This window comes from Corapipo altera, unplaced genomic scaffold (genome assembly GCF_003945725.1).
Source record: "Corapipo altera isolate COAL_440 unplaced genomic scaffold, ASM394572v1 0, whole genome shotgun sequence".
Taxonomy (NCBI): domain Eukaryota; kingdom Metazoa; phylum Chordata; class Aves; order Passeriformes; family Pipridae; genus Corapipo; species Corapipo altera.
In genome coordinates, this window is record NW_020884872.1 from 82,729,425 (window position 1) to 82,742,822 (window position 13,398).

The following is a 13,398-nucleotide window of genomic DNA, read 5'->3' on the forward strand; positions in this document are numbered from 1 at the left end:
CCAGGTTTGACACCAAAACTTTCATTCCTCATCTAGAGTTGTGAGACAGACTAGATCAGACTGACTATGGTAGAAGAAAGACAGAACATTGTTGCTTAAAGCTCATTTATACAATTTATTTCAGTATCATGAGATCTGACATTCTGTAGAAATCTGGCAAGCAACATGTATTTGCATTTGGAAAGAAAAGGAAAAGGAAACAAATTGAGGAAAGCTGAAATGCCAGCTCAAGGACTGTGATTACACAGTAGTCATCACTTTAAAAGTTGGCAGTAGTCAGATGGTATTGCAAAGTCACCTCAGGTAATTCCCATCTCAAGCATTTGCGAGAAACATCAGCGCTTCAGTCCTGGAAGAGCTGCTGATGCTGAGATTGTAAAGTCAAGACACTGTACTGTTTGCCAATGTACAGTATTCTTTTCTTTTTGTTTTAAGTTGGCCAAAATCACTACAGGGACTCTAAGGCAGGTTGTAAACAAATTACACCGTCATAATGCAAGTGTCTGATTAAAAATTAAGATGCTGCCCTCAATTATTGTGAAAACCCATCCAAGACCTCTGAGGTTGTGTCCCTTGCTGGTGAATCACTGATGAGGACTGCCCTGTGTTACAGTGCTTACTCTGTGTCTAGTCCCAGATGCTGTGGAACATCCAGGGGCTACCATTATCAATTCCAAGTTGCAGCATGCAGCAAGCATCTTTGGACAACATTGCCTCTTCCACAGACCCTTTCATTACCTCTGTCAAGTTTCTTCTATGCCAGTTCCTGGACCAGCTACTGGACAGACCTCTTTATGCAGACATGTGTGTGTCTACCTGTAAGTGAGGCAGCTGGAGATCAGGCGATCCAGTTAATGGGTCGACTGGGTACCTAAGGCCAGTTACTGGGGAATCCAGATTTTTTATGTGTATGTCTCTCTATATGTATGTATATTTTCCTGTAACAGGCTTTCATTCTGGTCAGCCAAAGAGGTAAAGAGGATGAAGCTGTTGGTGCCATTGGAATTTGTGTGAGAGCTGCATTTCTTGTGTTGATCTGTGTATCTGGTCAAACATGTTAGTATATGCATATATATATACTTATTGTGTCCATGTGTGCCTGTTGGGAATACATGCTCAACCTCATTGCTGCCTGGACCAAAGAACATGGAGCTGTGGTAACTATACCATATTTGGGCTTCTAGATTTGTCAAGCCCTAACACTTCAAACACAAGCTTGCACAAAACATAAAAAATTATGTTCAAGCTGGTGGACCTGTTCCCTCATATAATGTTGTGGTTTGGATTTTTTTCTCAGAGTATGTATTCCCAGGTAGGTCAATTATATGCCTCTGAAATATGAATACTCATTTCCAAGAAAGGTCTGGCCTACTTTTTTGTTTCAATTTACTTCATCTTCTGACTCAAAAGTGGGTTTTTTTCTGTGGACTAGAGTGGAATAGACTGCCTACAACACTGAGAGGCAACATGTAAATGACATGTTGCCCCTTACTTATTCAGCAAGATTGATGTTGGTTGCAGGTTGTCTCCTAAAGTACCATTCTCTGAGTGAGGTATAATAACATACACTATGCTGACACCTTCCCACCCATTACAAAATACCAAGAGTTGGGCAGTCATGTGACACCTGAGGATTTTGACACTGCTCTGCTTCATCATCTCACTACAAGCATTCCGTCTCCTTTATTTTCACTGCACAAACTGGATGTTTGGAAATTGTCAGACAAAGAAAAACAAGGGGGGCAGAGCTGTCAAAGTTGTAGTCCCACACAGCCAAACACATTAATGCCACTCTCTTTGCCTATGTCCTACTTTGTTGAAAGCCTCAAGGTTACTGCAGCTGCTTGGTTCATAGAATCATGGAATATCCTGAGTTGGAAGAGAGCCACAAGGATCATCAAGTCCAACTCCTGGACCGGTACAGGACAACCCCAAGAATCACACCATGTGCCTGAGAGCATTTGTCCAAATGCCTCTGGAACTCTGTTAGGCTTGGTGTTGTGACCACTCCCTGGGGAACCTGTTCCAGTGCCCAACCACTCTCTGGGTGAAGGTCCTTTCTTTAACCTAAGGAACCCTTTTCTGAATTTCTCCTTTTGGAACTGAAACTTCCCTGACACAGTTCCATGCCGTTTATGAGATATTTTTAATATTTCCTCTGTCAACATGAATTAGAGCAGTTTTCCCGCTTACCTATGAAGGACTCTCAACGTGTCTATAGGATTAAGGGAAGAGAACAGTCTTAAGGCTTTCCATCTGAAACTTTTTCTTTTTGTGTCAAACAACTTGAGCACCCACAGCCATTTGGAGAAGATGCAGTTGGATCTCTCATTGCTGCTTTGCATGCTCATTGAGTGCAGAGGGCTATATAGCTTCCAGTCATTCTCTGATAATCATGTAGTGCTCCAAGTATTTCTCTTCTAGAATGAAGAAAGTCAGCAGCTCCTCGAGCCTCTATTAAGAAAAGAAGTTGTTCAAGTAACAGAGTCCTGCAGAGGATTCAGATAAAATCTTGAGCAGAGATCACTGCTGGTGATGTAGGACCAAATGCGGCTTCTCTCTCAGAGAGGGTTGCTGAAGTCCTGCATTTCTGTTCCCTGTTTGCTGTCCTGACTTCCTTTAGTTCCATTGCAAAGTGCTTAACCTTTCTCAGGAAACTCATATAGCTACTTGGGGCTTCAACTCTGTTGCATATAAGTCTGGGGCACAGTTCTCATGCCACAAAGCCTAACAAGCTGGGCAATCCTGTAACCTACTTTCCCAGTAAATGAGCCTTACAGAAATATTGGTTTTGTCTTTTCATAAAACTGTGTAGGATGAAACGAGTGCTGAGCCCAATTTATGTTTGATCAGTTGCTGTTAGATTACAAAATAAAGAGTTTTATTTTTATTGAAGATGGAGAAAATGGATAAGCTAAGCATGACACTAAAGACAAAAGCTGAGTGTTGGAAAAGATGCAGGAATCTGTGCAGAGGGATGTCTGTATTCTCTAGCTTGGAACTAGTTAGTGCCCTAGTATAACCCAGTTATTGGCAAAGCAAGGTAATTCCCGTGGAAGCTTATTTTGCCCCTCCTCTGGGAAGAAATGAGTTTAAATGAGAATTAGCTGTGCTGTTATTCTGCTGGATACCTGCTCCAAACTCTACCACTTTTCTTAGCCAAGCCAGCCTTTGTTTAACACCAATGAAAGTTGTCAATGGCTTTTCCGAGGTGCAGGAGAGAAATTCTTTATCCTTAAACAGCTGTCATACCATATGTTGTTTCACCCCTTGCTGTCAAACCAGAGCAATGTTTGGCTAGAAATATTTGTTTCTCATTCAGATGTAGGTCTCCAATACTGCCTAACACTGAGAAAACCAAGCTATAGATGAGACATGATGGTGTGTACTGTGTGCTTTGTAAGTAAGGAAATACAAATGCAACTATATGCTGCATCAAAAACAAAAGTTAACATTTGCTGGAATGTATATCCTGTGTCAAATTTCTTAGGTTCATTTTTGCCATGGTTTGCAGCTAACAGAAAAACATCACTTGAAGCAGGAGATAGTACAAATGCCAGCTGCTCCCAAGTTTAATAACTAGTTTCCGCCGAAGAGAAAGATAATGATCAGATTAATATGGACTGCTGTGGAGGTAGCTGAACTGATACTATGGAGCCCACTCCTGTGCTCTGTAATTCAATTCTTTTGAGAATTTAAGATTGTCATTATTGAGGTTCACAAGGGCATGTAATATACAAATCACATCTATGTTAGTGAAATGATAATTTCTTTTGATGAATAGGAGGTAGCTGCATGTGGGTGAGAAAAACACCATGTTTTCTTGTGATTTTTTACATTTTGAACAATTATATTAGTTATTATTGCAGAAGTGTTGCTAGCTGTCTACATCAGAACTCATCTTGGTTGCTGTGCCATGGGGAGATTTCTCCCCTTCCAGCATTAAGAGAATAAGTGAAGATTAACCATGCGGCTCTTGTGAAGTTTCAGGGCAGTGTAGCCTTTCCTTTTAAAAACCACTAATCGCTCGCAAAATATGAGGAGTTCAAAGTGATCCACTCTGTAATCGTGTTGGCTGAACTAAACTCTTGCCATAAGACTGATAGGAAACCTGCATTTTAAATGGCACTATTTGAACTGAACCTCCTTTATTATTGAATTTTAAGAGCAGAATGGGTCATTACAAACATCTAGCCTGAATAATGACATGGAAGGTGAGAGTGCCAACTGCTGTATTTCACATCTAATATAGAAGATGTCTGTTTAACCTTTCTCTGGTCTGTCCCCTAAAGCAAGGTGGAGCAGCAGTGCTATATGTATGTTTTATGCATGTTTAATCGATAAAAAGAATATTTATCTTGAGACTGATCCTTGTCCTTATTTCTCCTTCTCTCTGATCCTATATGGTCTATCTATGAATATCCAGAAGACTTATTTAAATGAATGTAGGTTACTTTAGATTCTCTGTCCACTGGAGTAGAGATGCTCTAAACCTATACTCCTTTGCTTTTGCTTCTGGTCACCACTCTAGCCATGGTATAAGTTATATGGTCTGTGTTGTGACTCTTTAAGGCTGTTCCTGTACCCCTTTTGGTGCTTTGCAATTACAGTAGCAGGAACTGCCCAGGTTTGCTGAAATAGAGTCCAACTCAGTATCTTGGTGTATGATTTTCCTTTCAACCCCAGACACAGGGATATCAAAGGGGAGGGAGAGATACTGGAGAGATGTGTATCTCAGCAACACCCCAACTTTCCCACTTACACTCTGCTTTCCATGGATATATTTATGTGGTATTTTGCAGTAAATGTGAACTCACTCTGCCCACGTACTGAGCCCACTTTGAGTGAGTCAGCTCCATCAAACAAGCTGAGTAGCTCTGGTTAACATGCTGCAAAGTTTGAGAGGTTAGGAGGGAAAGGTTAGCAGCTCCGGTTCAGTGCCAACAGAGACCTTGGGGTGACAGAGGGAGCATGTATCCTCCTGCACATTTGTATACATCCCCAAGGGGAAACAAAATTTTAAAATGTAGAAACTTCCTTTATAAAAACTTACATTCTCGAGTTCCCACTCCTTCGGTACTTATCTGCTCTGTATCTCATACTCGTAGGAGTTTATGTGTGCCAATAAAGCTTGTGACCAAAGTAATTCCTGGCTCACCCTCATATGAAACACTCTGATACCTCTCCTGATAGAAGAGCTGCTTTCTGTGACCTAGTGGCTTCCAGCACAGCTGCTGCTGTAATGATGTGATTTTGTTAATCATCAGGGAAGGCTACCTTGCTGCTGTGCCACAGATCCTGCTGGTGGGATGTAGATGTGCATGCTGATCAGACCTCTCTTCCCAGGAGGAACCATGTAATATGCAAGAGGCAGGGAGAAGACGCAACTGCCACCCAGGATGCATTGCAAAAATTTCATTAATTCCCCCAAGAGCTTTGGAGGTGGGGAGATAACTTTCCCAGGCTCAGTCTTATTGCATATACAAGTAATGGGTAATGCCCTCATATGCCTTAAGCATTACATGTGTTATAGGTATTTGTATTATAGCAATTTCTGAACTTGAGTTTAAACAAACCCTCTATGCTGGGTATTGTACAGAGATGGAAAGAAGTATTTTGAGTGTACCCATATGATTAAAACACAAAAAGGTTCCTCAGCAGAGATGTTTGTATTATCTGGTTGCTAGTCAGCAGTGGGAGGCATCCCTACCCATGGCAGGGAATTGTAACAAGGTGATCTTTGAGGCCCCTTCCAACCCAAACCCTTTTATGATTCTATGAACTACTTGACTATAGTCTTACTAACTGTAAGTGAGGTTCAATAGGAGATGTCTGCATTGTAGCTCAAGAAGAGTATAGTTTAGACAATGTTTCTTTAGAAGGATAAATCAGCAGCTCCACTAGCTGTGACTCTGATAGAGACCTGCATGTTAACAGGTACTTAAGGTGTGAGCAAGTCATCAGCTCCAATGCTGCTGCCCTCATTCACCCAGGTCTCAGAGGACAAGGTTGCTCTCTGGGGCTGGGGAGCCTAGGTAAACTCCTACAGTGTTCCTGCCTATTCATAGTCCTGCAGACAAAATTTTTTGTGGGGACATCTTTGGGTATTGTGCAACTCCTCCACAATTATCACACTTCTGTTCTCGACCTTCTGCTGCCTTCCCTGTCTGTTTCTGAAGTGTTTTTTTTCCCCTCTTTATCCATCTTACATGCATTTGGCACATGCATACGGTCCCACTAAAATCATACAGTATCAACTGATACCATCCTACTGCTCCCATATATGCCATGTCATACCATGAATATGGTTCTTTTTTTTCCTATGCAGTAGCACTTTATAATCTAGATGTTTAATTCCAAAAGTCAACCTAAATTTTATGGATATATATCCTGAGTAAGAAATGACTGTATCTCCCACCAGCTCCACAATATTTCACTCAGTTGAGAAATATCAAATTATATATTAGCAAAATGAAAAGCTTTTAGGAGGTACAGTAGTGTTTGGAAGCATTAGGGGCTGTCCTGCTACATACCACCATCACAGATCTGTCCTGGAAATGGTGTAAAAATGTCTCTAGTTCAGGAGAAAATCCCAGGGGCTTTGCTCTTAAAAGCTCTACTTTCTCACCCCTTAGCATAGCAATAGCTCAGTGATGCTCATGCTTTCACTGAGTGGGATGACTTTGACTGAGTTTCGCCTTCGTGCCAGGGACAATTATGAAGATGACTTCATCTCATATACTGCTTTTACACAGGCACTTGGGAGCATACAGGGCTGGGCATAGACTGTAAGATCCTGAGCTGGCATGATGGAGAAGTCCTGTGGATTTACTGTTAGTGTAGGAGGAGGTATATTGGTAATAGCAACCTCTTGACCTGCCTTTGTCCAACAGATTTCAAGTGGCTCCAAACCATAATTCATTCAGCTCCAGAAAAAGGATGACTTTTAGACTGTGTCATCAATTTTTTACAAACATACCTCAAAAAGTGGTGAGCCTTGCTGTGGTGAGCCTTATCAAGGAATAAAATTAATCATACACTTAGTGTTTATGCAGTGATTTCTCCGTTTTTACACTGTTTTATTATTTGCTGATAATTCATTATATTACAATCTCCATCTCAGTACCTAAGTTACATATTTTGGTGTCTCTCATTTTTGTACATCAAATGAAGAAAATAATTCCTTGGCCTCATGCGTTGTCTGTGTTGTCTCCCACAGGAGACAGTTCAGGATAAGGAATTATTCCTATTTTATATATTAAACAAGTCTGGAAACATAGTGTTTTCTTACAAGAATTTCTGATGATTCTTTTTGAATGACTTCTCTCCAAATGTTCCAAATTCTTGAAGCAAATAGTTTTTAACTGCTAGAATAAGTTCCTGTTTCCTGTCAACATTTCAAAACAATAGAACAACTTGGTTTTTTCTCATCCATTTTTTGGTTTAAAAACCTTGAGATGACATTTAAGAGAAAATGAAAATGATCTGTTTCAAAAACAGAGTAAAAATAAGGAGTTTTTATTTTGACATTTCATGGGGGTGAAAAAATAAAATTTCCTCTTGTTAAAGTGATTTTTCCAACAAAATTACTTTTGCCAGAATGCTTTCTTTTTCTTTTCTTTTTTTTTTCCTTAGTGGAAGAAGGGACTGGCCTGAATATATTGAGTGGTGGGCATATTGAGTGGTGAGTATATTGAGTCCACAGGGACTGAAAGCGTCCATGAAGTTGGCTTAGGGAATGGAGTGTTGCTGATATGCAAATCAGAATGTGTAGATTTTGGGTTCTAATTTATTTTTTAACAGATTTCTCTATACATGCTTTTCAGTTTAGCACTTCACTGATAAGCAATGTGAGCATTTCATTGTCAGATTCCCAGATAATCCAGAGTCCGGCATTTCCTAAGCTCCCAGCTCCAGCCTGCCACTGAAGCAGAAGGGTTTATTTTAGCATTCTGCATATGAGTCTATGGCAGCTGATGTTAATGCATAGCACAGAGACATTTGCCTTGATTAGGTAGAATTTTTGGCTTTATCATTGGGCTCTGAAGCTGATGCGTAGGAGAGTTTCTTCTGCACCTACTTGGCAGTATGCATGTATGTCAGTGGCTGTAAATGAGTGTCTCCATTCTGTGTGTGACCTTATCCTTGGCTTGGATTACTTTTAGCAGAATGCATGTAAACACACACAAACACATATGCACACTTCCCACTTCTGAAGATTTTGTTTCTTTGATGCGAGAAATCAGTCCTATGTGATAGCAAGCAAAATAGTAACTGAAGTAACAAGATCAGAGTATGGATGTCCAGCTGTGTCCTGTCATTGCCACTTCATACAGTTGTAACAAAAGCAATTGTCATCTCCTGTTGCTCATGTTGCTTTGACACCTAAGAACCATAGTCAGAGGCAAAGAATATGCCATGTGCCTGTTTCAGTTTGAGACACAGTCCAGTACAGTGAGACAGTCCCTTAGTGACGAGCATATGACATAAACACAGGACAAGGGACAACAGATAGATGCAAACAGATAGGAGGAGGACTAGGCACCCATGTAGTGAGACTGCAGTAGTCCACCTACAAAGTGAATGTTTCAGTTCACTAGCATCTGAGCTTTTTTTCAAGTGTCATGTTGAAAGGAAGAACAGTGACTGAATTTGTGGATGCACAGGCGGACAATGCCCAGCCACGAGGAGCATGGAGTGACTTGTCTGAATACAAAACAGATTTACAATAGGGATTGGTATAATTAATGTTTTGGAGGGGTGAGTTCCTTACAATGAAGAAGAAATGATTTGGGGATGAGCAGTGAAGGACCTTCACAATAGAGACCGGTTGACCTGATGTGAAGAGAACAAAGAAGCAGTAGAAGGGCATGGACAGAGAAGAACACCTGGGCAGAGTATTGAGTTAAAGCAATGATGGTTGCAGCAGTATTCTGAGCTGTGTAGTTACTCATGAAAGCTGGAGAAAACAACTGTTGTAATAGCGGCATTGCTAGTACTGACAATCTGGGTCTAGCTGCAGTACAATATGCAAACAGTCTAACAAATACTAGACTTTAGAGATGCAAGAGAATGAAATCCTACACAGTATTGGGTTTCTCCAGAAAATTAGTGCTAAATGGTTTGTTCTAAAACCAGGGCCTTTGGAAGTCGTCCACATTATTGTAATAAACCCTGCCTGATGCTGCAAAACTTAGAAATGAGATGAGAACTGAGGCCCTATTGCATTAGCTGTTGTGCAGTTATAAAGTTGTATGGCAACTTATATTCCCCATTGCTACTTAGCTTTTCTGAGGAGAATTGTTGGGATGGAGTGTGGAAATCAAGAAGAGTAGAAGTACACAACAAATGAGAAGAAAGGTGAAAAAAACATTCAAAGGACAGAAGTGCAGGGAGAACAGATGGAGATACTATGTGGCTGTAGAGATAGAGGATCTGAAAGATTCAGCATAGAGGAAAGAGTTCCTTTTCAGAGCACGGAAAACACCCCAATGAGCTCAAGTGGGACTGTGGGCCCTTACTTTCACTGCCTGTGCAGCTGTTCCTTCCAGCTTGAGTGGGTTGACTCCTCCCTTGTTATTCCCTTGTGCTGACTGTAAAGCATATGTGAATAGTAAAGAGATTTGCAATTAAGAGAAATGCTTCAGAATGCTAAAAAAGCTCTTGTTTTTGCTGAATGTATATTTTGTTGCATCTTTTTTTTTCTTTTTTTTAGCCATTCAATCAAAAGTTAATAATTTTCAGGGTGGTCAGCTGTTTTTACCAAGCACAGAGATTTGTTCCCTAGGTCTTCTAGCTATCAAATGATATGTCAAGGAGCCTGATTAATCATTGCTAAGAAAGCTGTTGCCTGGGTGCTTTCATACTTCTGCACTGCTGAGAAGGAATGACCTAAAAAAAAGGGAAGTGTTTGTAAGCCAATGCTTTTCTTTTCACCTGAGCGAACTCAACTTCGCCTCTGCTTTGTCCATCATTCCCTCCTTTTGTGCTCAGGTCCAGGCAGGAAAGGCTGAAGGACAGCAGATGGTAGGCTAACTGTTGCTCAGTTTGGAGAGCAGCTCCTAACATTTGGCTCACACCTGTCAGCAGACTCCGTATACACTTGTTTATCCTCCTCTGTACCATATGTTTCCATGCAAAATCAGTTCCTGTGATCTATTGCCTTAGTTCTATCACTCCTAATATGGTTGTAACTGAGCATTTCACAGTCATTAATGCATTTACCCTGACAGCATCCCTTTTGCGTAGGCATCTAATATCACCCACTATACAGATGGGTTAACTGAAGCTCAGATCCATAGCTCCTCAAAAGTGCCATTCAAATCAATGGGAAGGAAACACATCTCCAAGGGATGAAAGCATGGGACACCAAGTTCCATGCTCACTTTCACCCCAAGAATTTGCAGTGGAGCAAGGGAATTCCTCTTTTGGATCCTACATGGATGCTCAAAGTGCTGGACCATTCTTTATTTCTTGACACAGAGCTGTTCTTCCCTGCATTTGCAATCCCAGCAGAACTGTGGTTGTTGATGTCCAGTTTTTTTACACACTTTGCCAGTAAAACCCGATCTTGCAACTCTCCATGTTCTCACCAAGGAACATGGAAAAAGATGCTGTTCTTGTCAGAAGATATAATTTAAAAGTCAATTAAAAGCCCATTGGTACAATGTAGTAACAGCAATCAGCTCAAAAGTATTCTGCCCAAATGAGAAAAGCTGATAAAATGTGCTTCTGCTGCTCTGGATACTGTTTCTCCCTTTTCCACTATTCTTTGTGTTCTTGTTTGACTCTCAGAAAATAACTTTGTTTCAGCCCTTCTGATTTAAAGTCTATGTAGGAGAGGAACAGCATTTTTTAAAATGTACTGTATGTACCTATCAGTCACCTACTTATTAATTATAACTAAAAGCATGATTAATCTGTCATGGATAAGGCTGCTAAGTAACCAAAGTAACCGAAATCATACTAATACTTTTCTGTCACTTATACAAAACGCAACATTATTCTCAGTTTTTACATCTGTGTGTACTAAAGTCCATATAGACAGCAGCTGCATAGCACTGGTAATGTTCTTTCTGCCACAGATGGGATGAGGTTGCATCATGCATATCTGTATTGCCCCCACAGTGCCTTTGCAGTGATTTATTTCCTCAACACTAGTCCGACTTAATGAGGTTGTCATTTGCAAATAATTTTGCCTTTTAAAATTGATAGCAACTACATTTATGAGAAATATTTCCAGGGACTCAGAATGACTACAACTGAAATTCCTCTGTCAAATTTCATGCTGAGAGGTCAGCATGAGGACCAAGTGGTTACTTAAGCCCTGCAAAGAGTGGGAGCTAAGAGATATGTAGGTCTTATACAAGTGTCAATGTCTAAGGAAAACAATTCTTTTGATACGGCACATCATAATGCTTTCTCTTCTGTGTACCTTTTCTATAAATATTCAATTGATTCCTTTTTTAATAGCCTAGATATTGGAAAGTTAATTTACAATCACCAGAGTGAGCTTTGTAATCACACTTGAAACCCTCATGCATCCATCCTGCTGAGCAGTCAATGCATGGATATGCTAAATCACAGCTGAGCTATGCTGTTTAACTTTTAAAATGTTAGGAGGAAAAGCTTTTCACATAAAAGAGTTTCAAAACTGACACCTCCAGAAGACTAATTTTGCCCTACCATATTAGGAGCAGAGAACAGGTAGGTCACCCATTTAAGGGACCATTCCACTGATGCCTGGGTGACCGGCTAAGACTTGATGCCCTATCTCTCGATGTTTAAAGTGTGAAGAATGCAATCATTTGGCTCATTAAATATCTAATGTATGTGTTATACATTTATATTATTATATATATATTATATTATATATTTTATTATATATAGATATAAACTATATTATTTCCCCCCCTCCTTTTATATATTAAATATGTATGAAGAGACAAATCTGACTTCAGTTTTGTCTCTTTTAAACCTACTAGGTTTTTGGTTAAATAAGACAAAGTTTTATATAAGAGTTTTGGCGTAAACTGCCTGAAACTAAGGAACTTCAGTGCAAGATGATGTCTGCAAGTTGTAATCTGCATCCCTTCTGCGCTGCATGCCTTAGTGACCCAAATGAACAAAGTATTTTGATTTTCATCTCAGTAAGCACCTGCATGCAGGCAGAGTCTCAGTCAGTAGGTTTCTGACCATACAGATTTATGGAAGACTCCCAAAAGTAGTGTAATAGTTTTTATTGTCCTAAACATTGCTGTAGTCAAGTCACAGTCAGTGTAGGGGGAGAAAGTAGAAGATTGATAAGAAAATATAAACTGCTCCAGAACGTGTTGTTTGTGTGGCTTTTACTGTCCTTTGCTTAGCTTTTTTTTTTTTTTTTTAATTGTTCTTTATTCATCAGAGTTTGGAGTAAATGCAGTCCAGTTTAATTTTTTTGAAGCCATTCACATGTATTATAGTGGCACAGAAATTTTTAAGGTCGCCATTAAATCTTGGAATGCTGCCCTTAATGTAGCAATTCCACTATTTTCTTGCAAAACTGTGCTCCTCTACTCTTTCTTATATAATAAGCATGATATCCTTCTGTTTTCTTTCTTTAATTCTGCACAGCTGTACTCTTCTCTTTCATCAAGAGACAGTCACAGTTTTGATTGTCACACTGAAATATGTATTTTTTCTTCTTCATTTATGAACGGCAGGCTTGGATTTTCCTTATGGAATAGAAATTAAAACAGCTCTGACATTTAGAATGTAAAGGAATTGCTCCAACTGATTATAGTTGTATTTCAATGAGTCACTAACTTTTGATCCAAACTTCCTGACATACACATCCATATATATTAATCATCATGACATCACTGAAGAACTATTTTTACCTTGTTAATAAAAGCTGAATGCATTTGTCAACTTGTCAAGTTATATTTAATCCAGTGAACATACAGTCAGGTTAGGAGTGACACGTGCTTTCAAATAATAGCAGAGCTCAATACTACATGTCTGAAAATGTTGTGCATGTAAAGGCATGTAACATGTTTGCAGTATTAAAATGCCTGTGAAAAGCATACTGTAAAAAAACCCCACAAAATGAATTAGGTTTACTAGGAAGAATTAAACCTACCTGTCAACAAATGCATGGTGTAGTAAAAAGATAGGATCATTTGCAGAGCCTTGTACTTGGGACATGGAGCCATTCATGTAGATGTGAAGTGCATTATGCAAACCACTTTGCGATGGGTTTGATATTGCAGTCTGTGGATCAGCAAAGCCTGTAGATTCAAGAGGAAATCATATGCTGATATGACAATGTGTATAATTCTTTTTCCAGTAACAGTGAAGATCAAAGTACCTACTTTCCCTTCATTTACATTCAACTTTTTAGACAAGAGCTTTGGAAAA

The 13,398-nt window shown here is 39.7% G+C and overlaps 1 protein-coding gene across 1 annotated transcript in view; it reads right to left on the reverse strand.

The window, feature by feature from the left end:
- The window catches only part of TYR (tyrosinase), a 54,894-nt gene that overhangs the window by 21,490 nt on the left and 20,006 nt on the right, over positions 1–13,398 (reverse strand). The window contains exon 3 of the mRNA XM_027638556.1: positions 13,121–13,268. Coding sequence (XP_027494357.1) covers positions 13,121–13,268 — 148 coding nt within the window. The remainder of the gene's footprint in view (positions 1–13,120; positions 13,269–13,398) is intronic.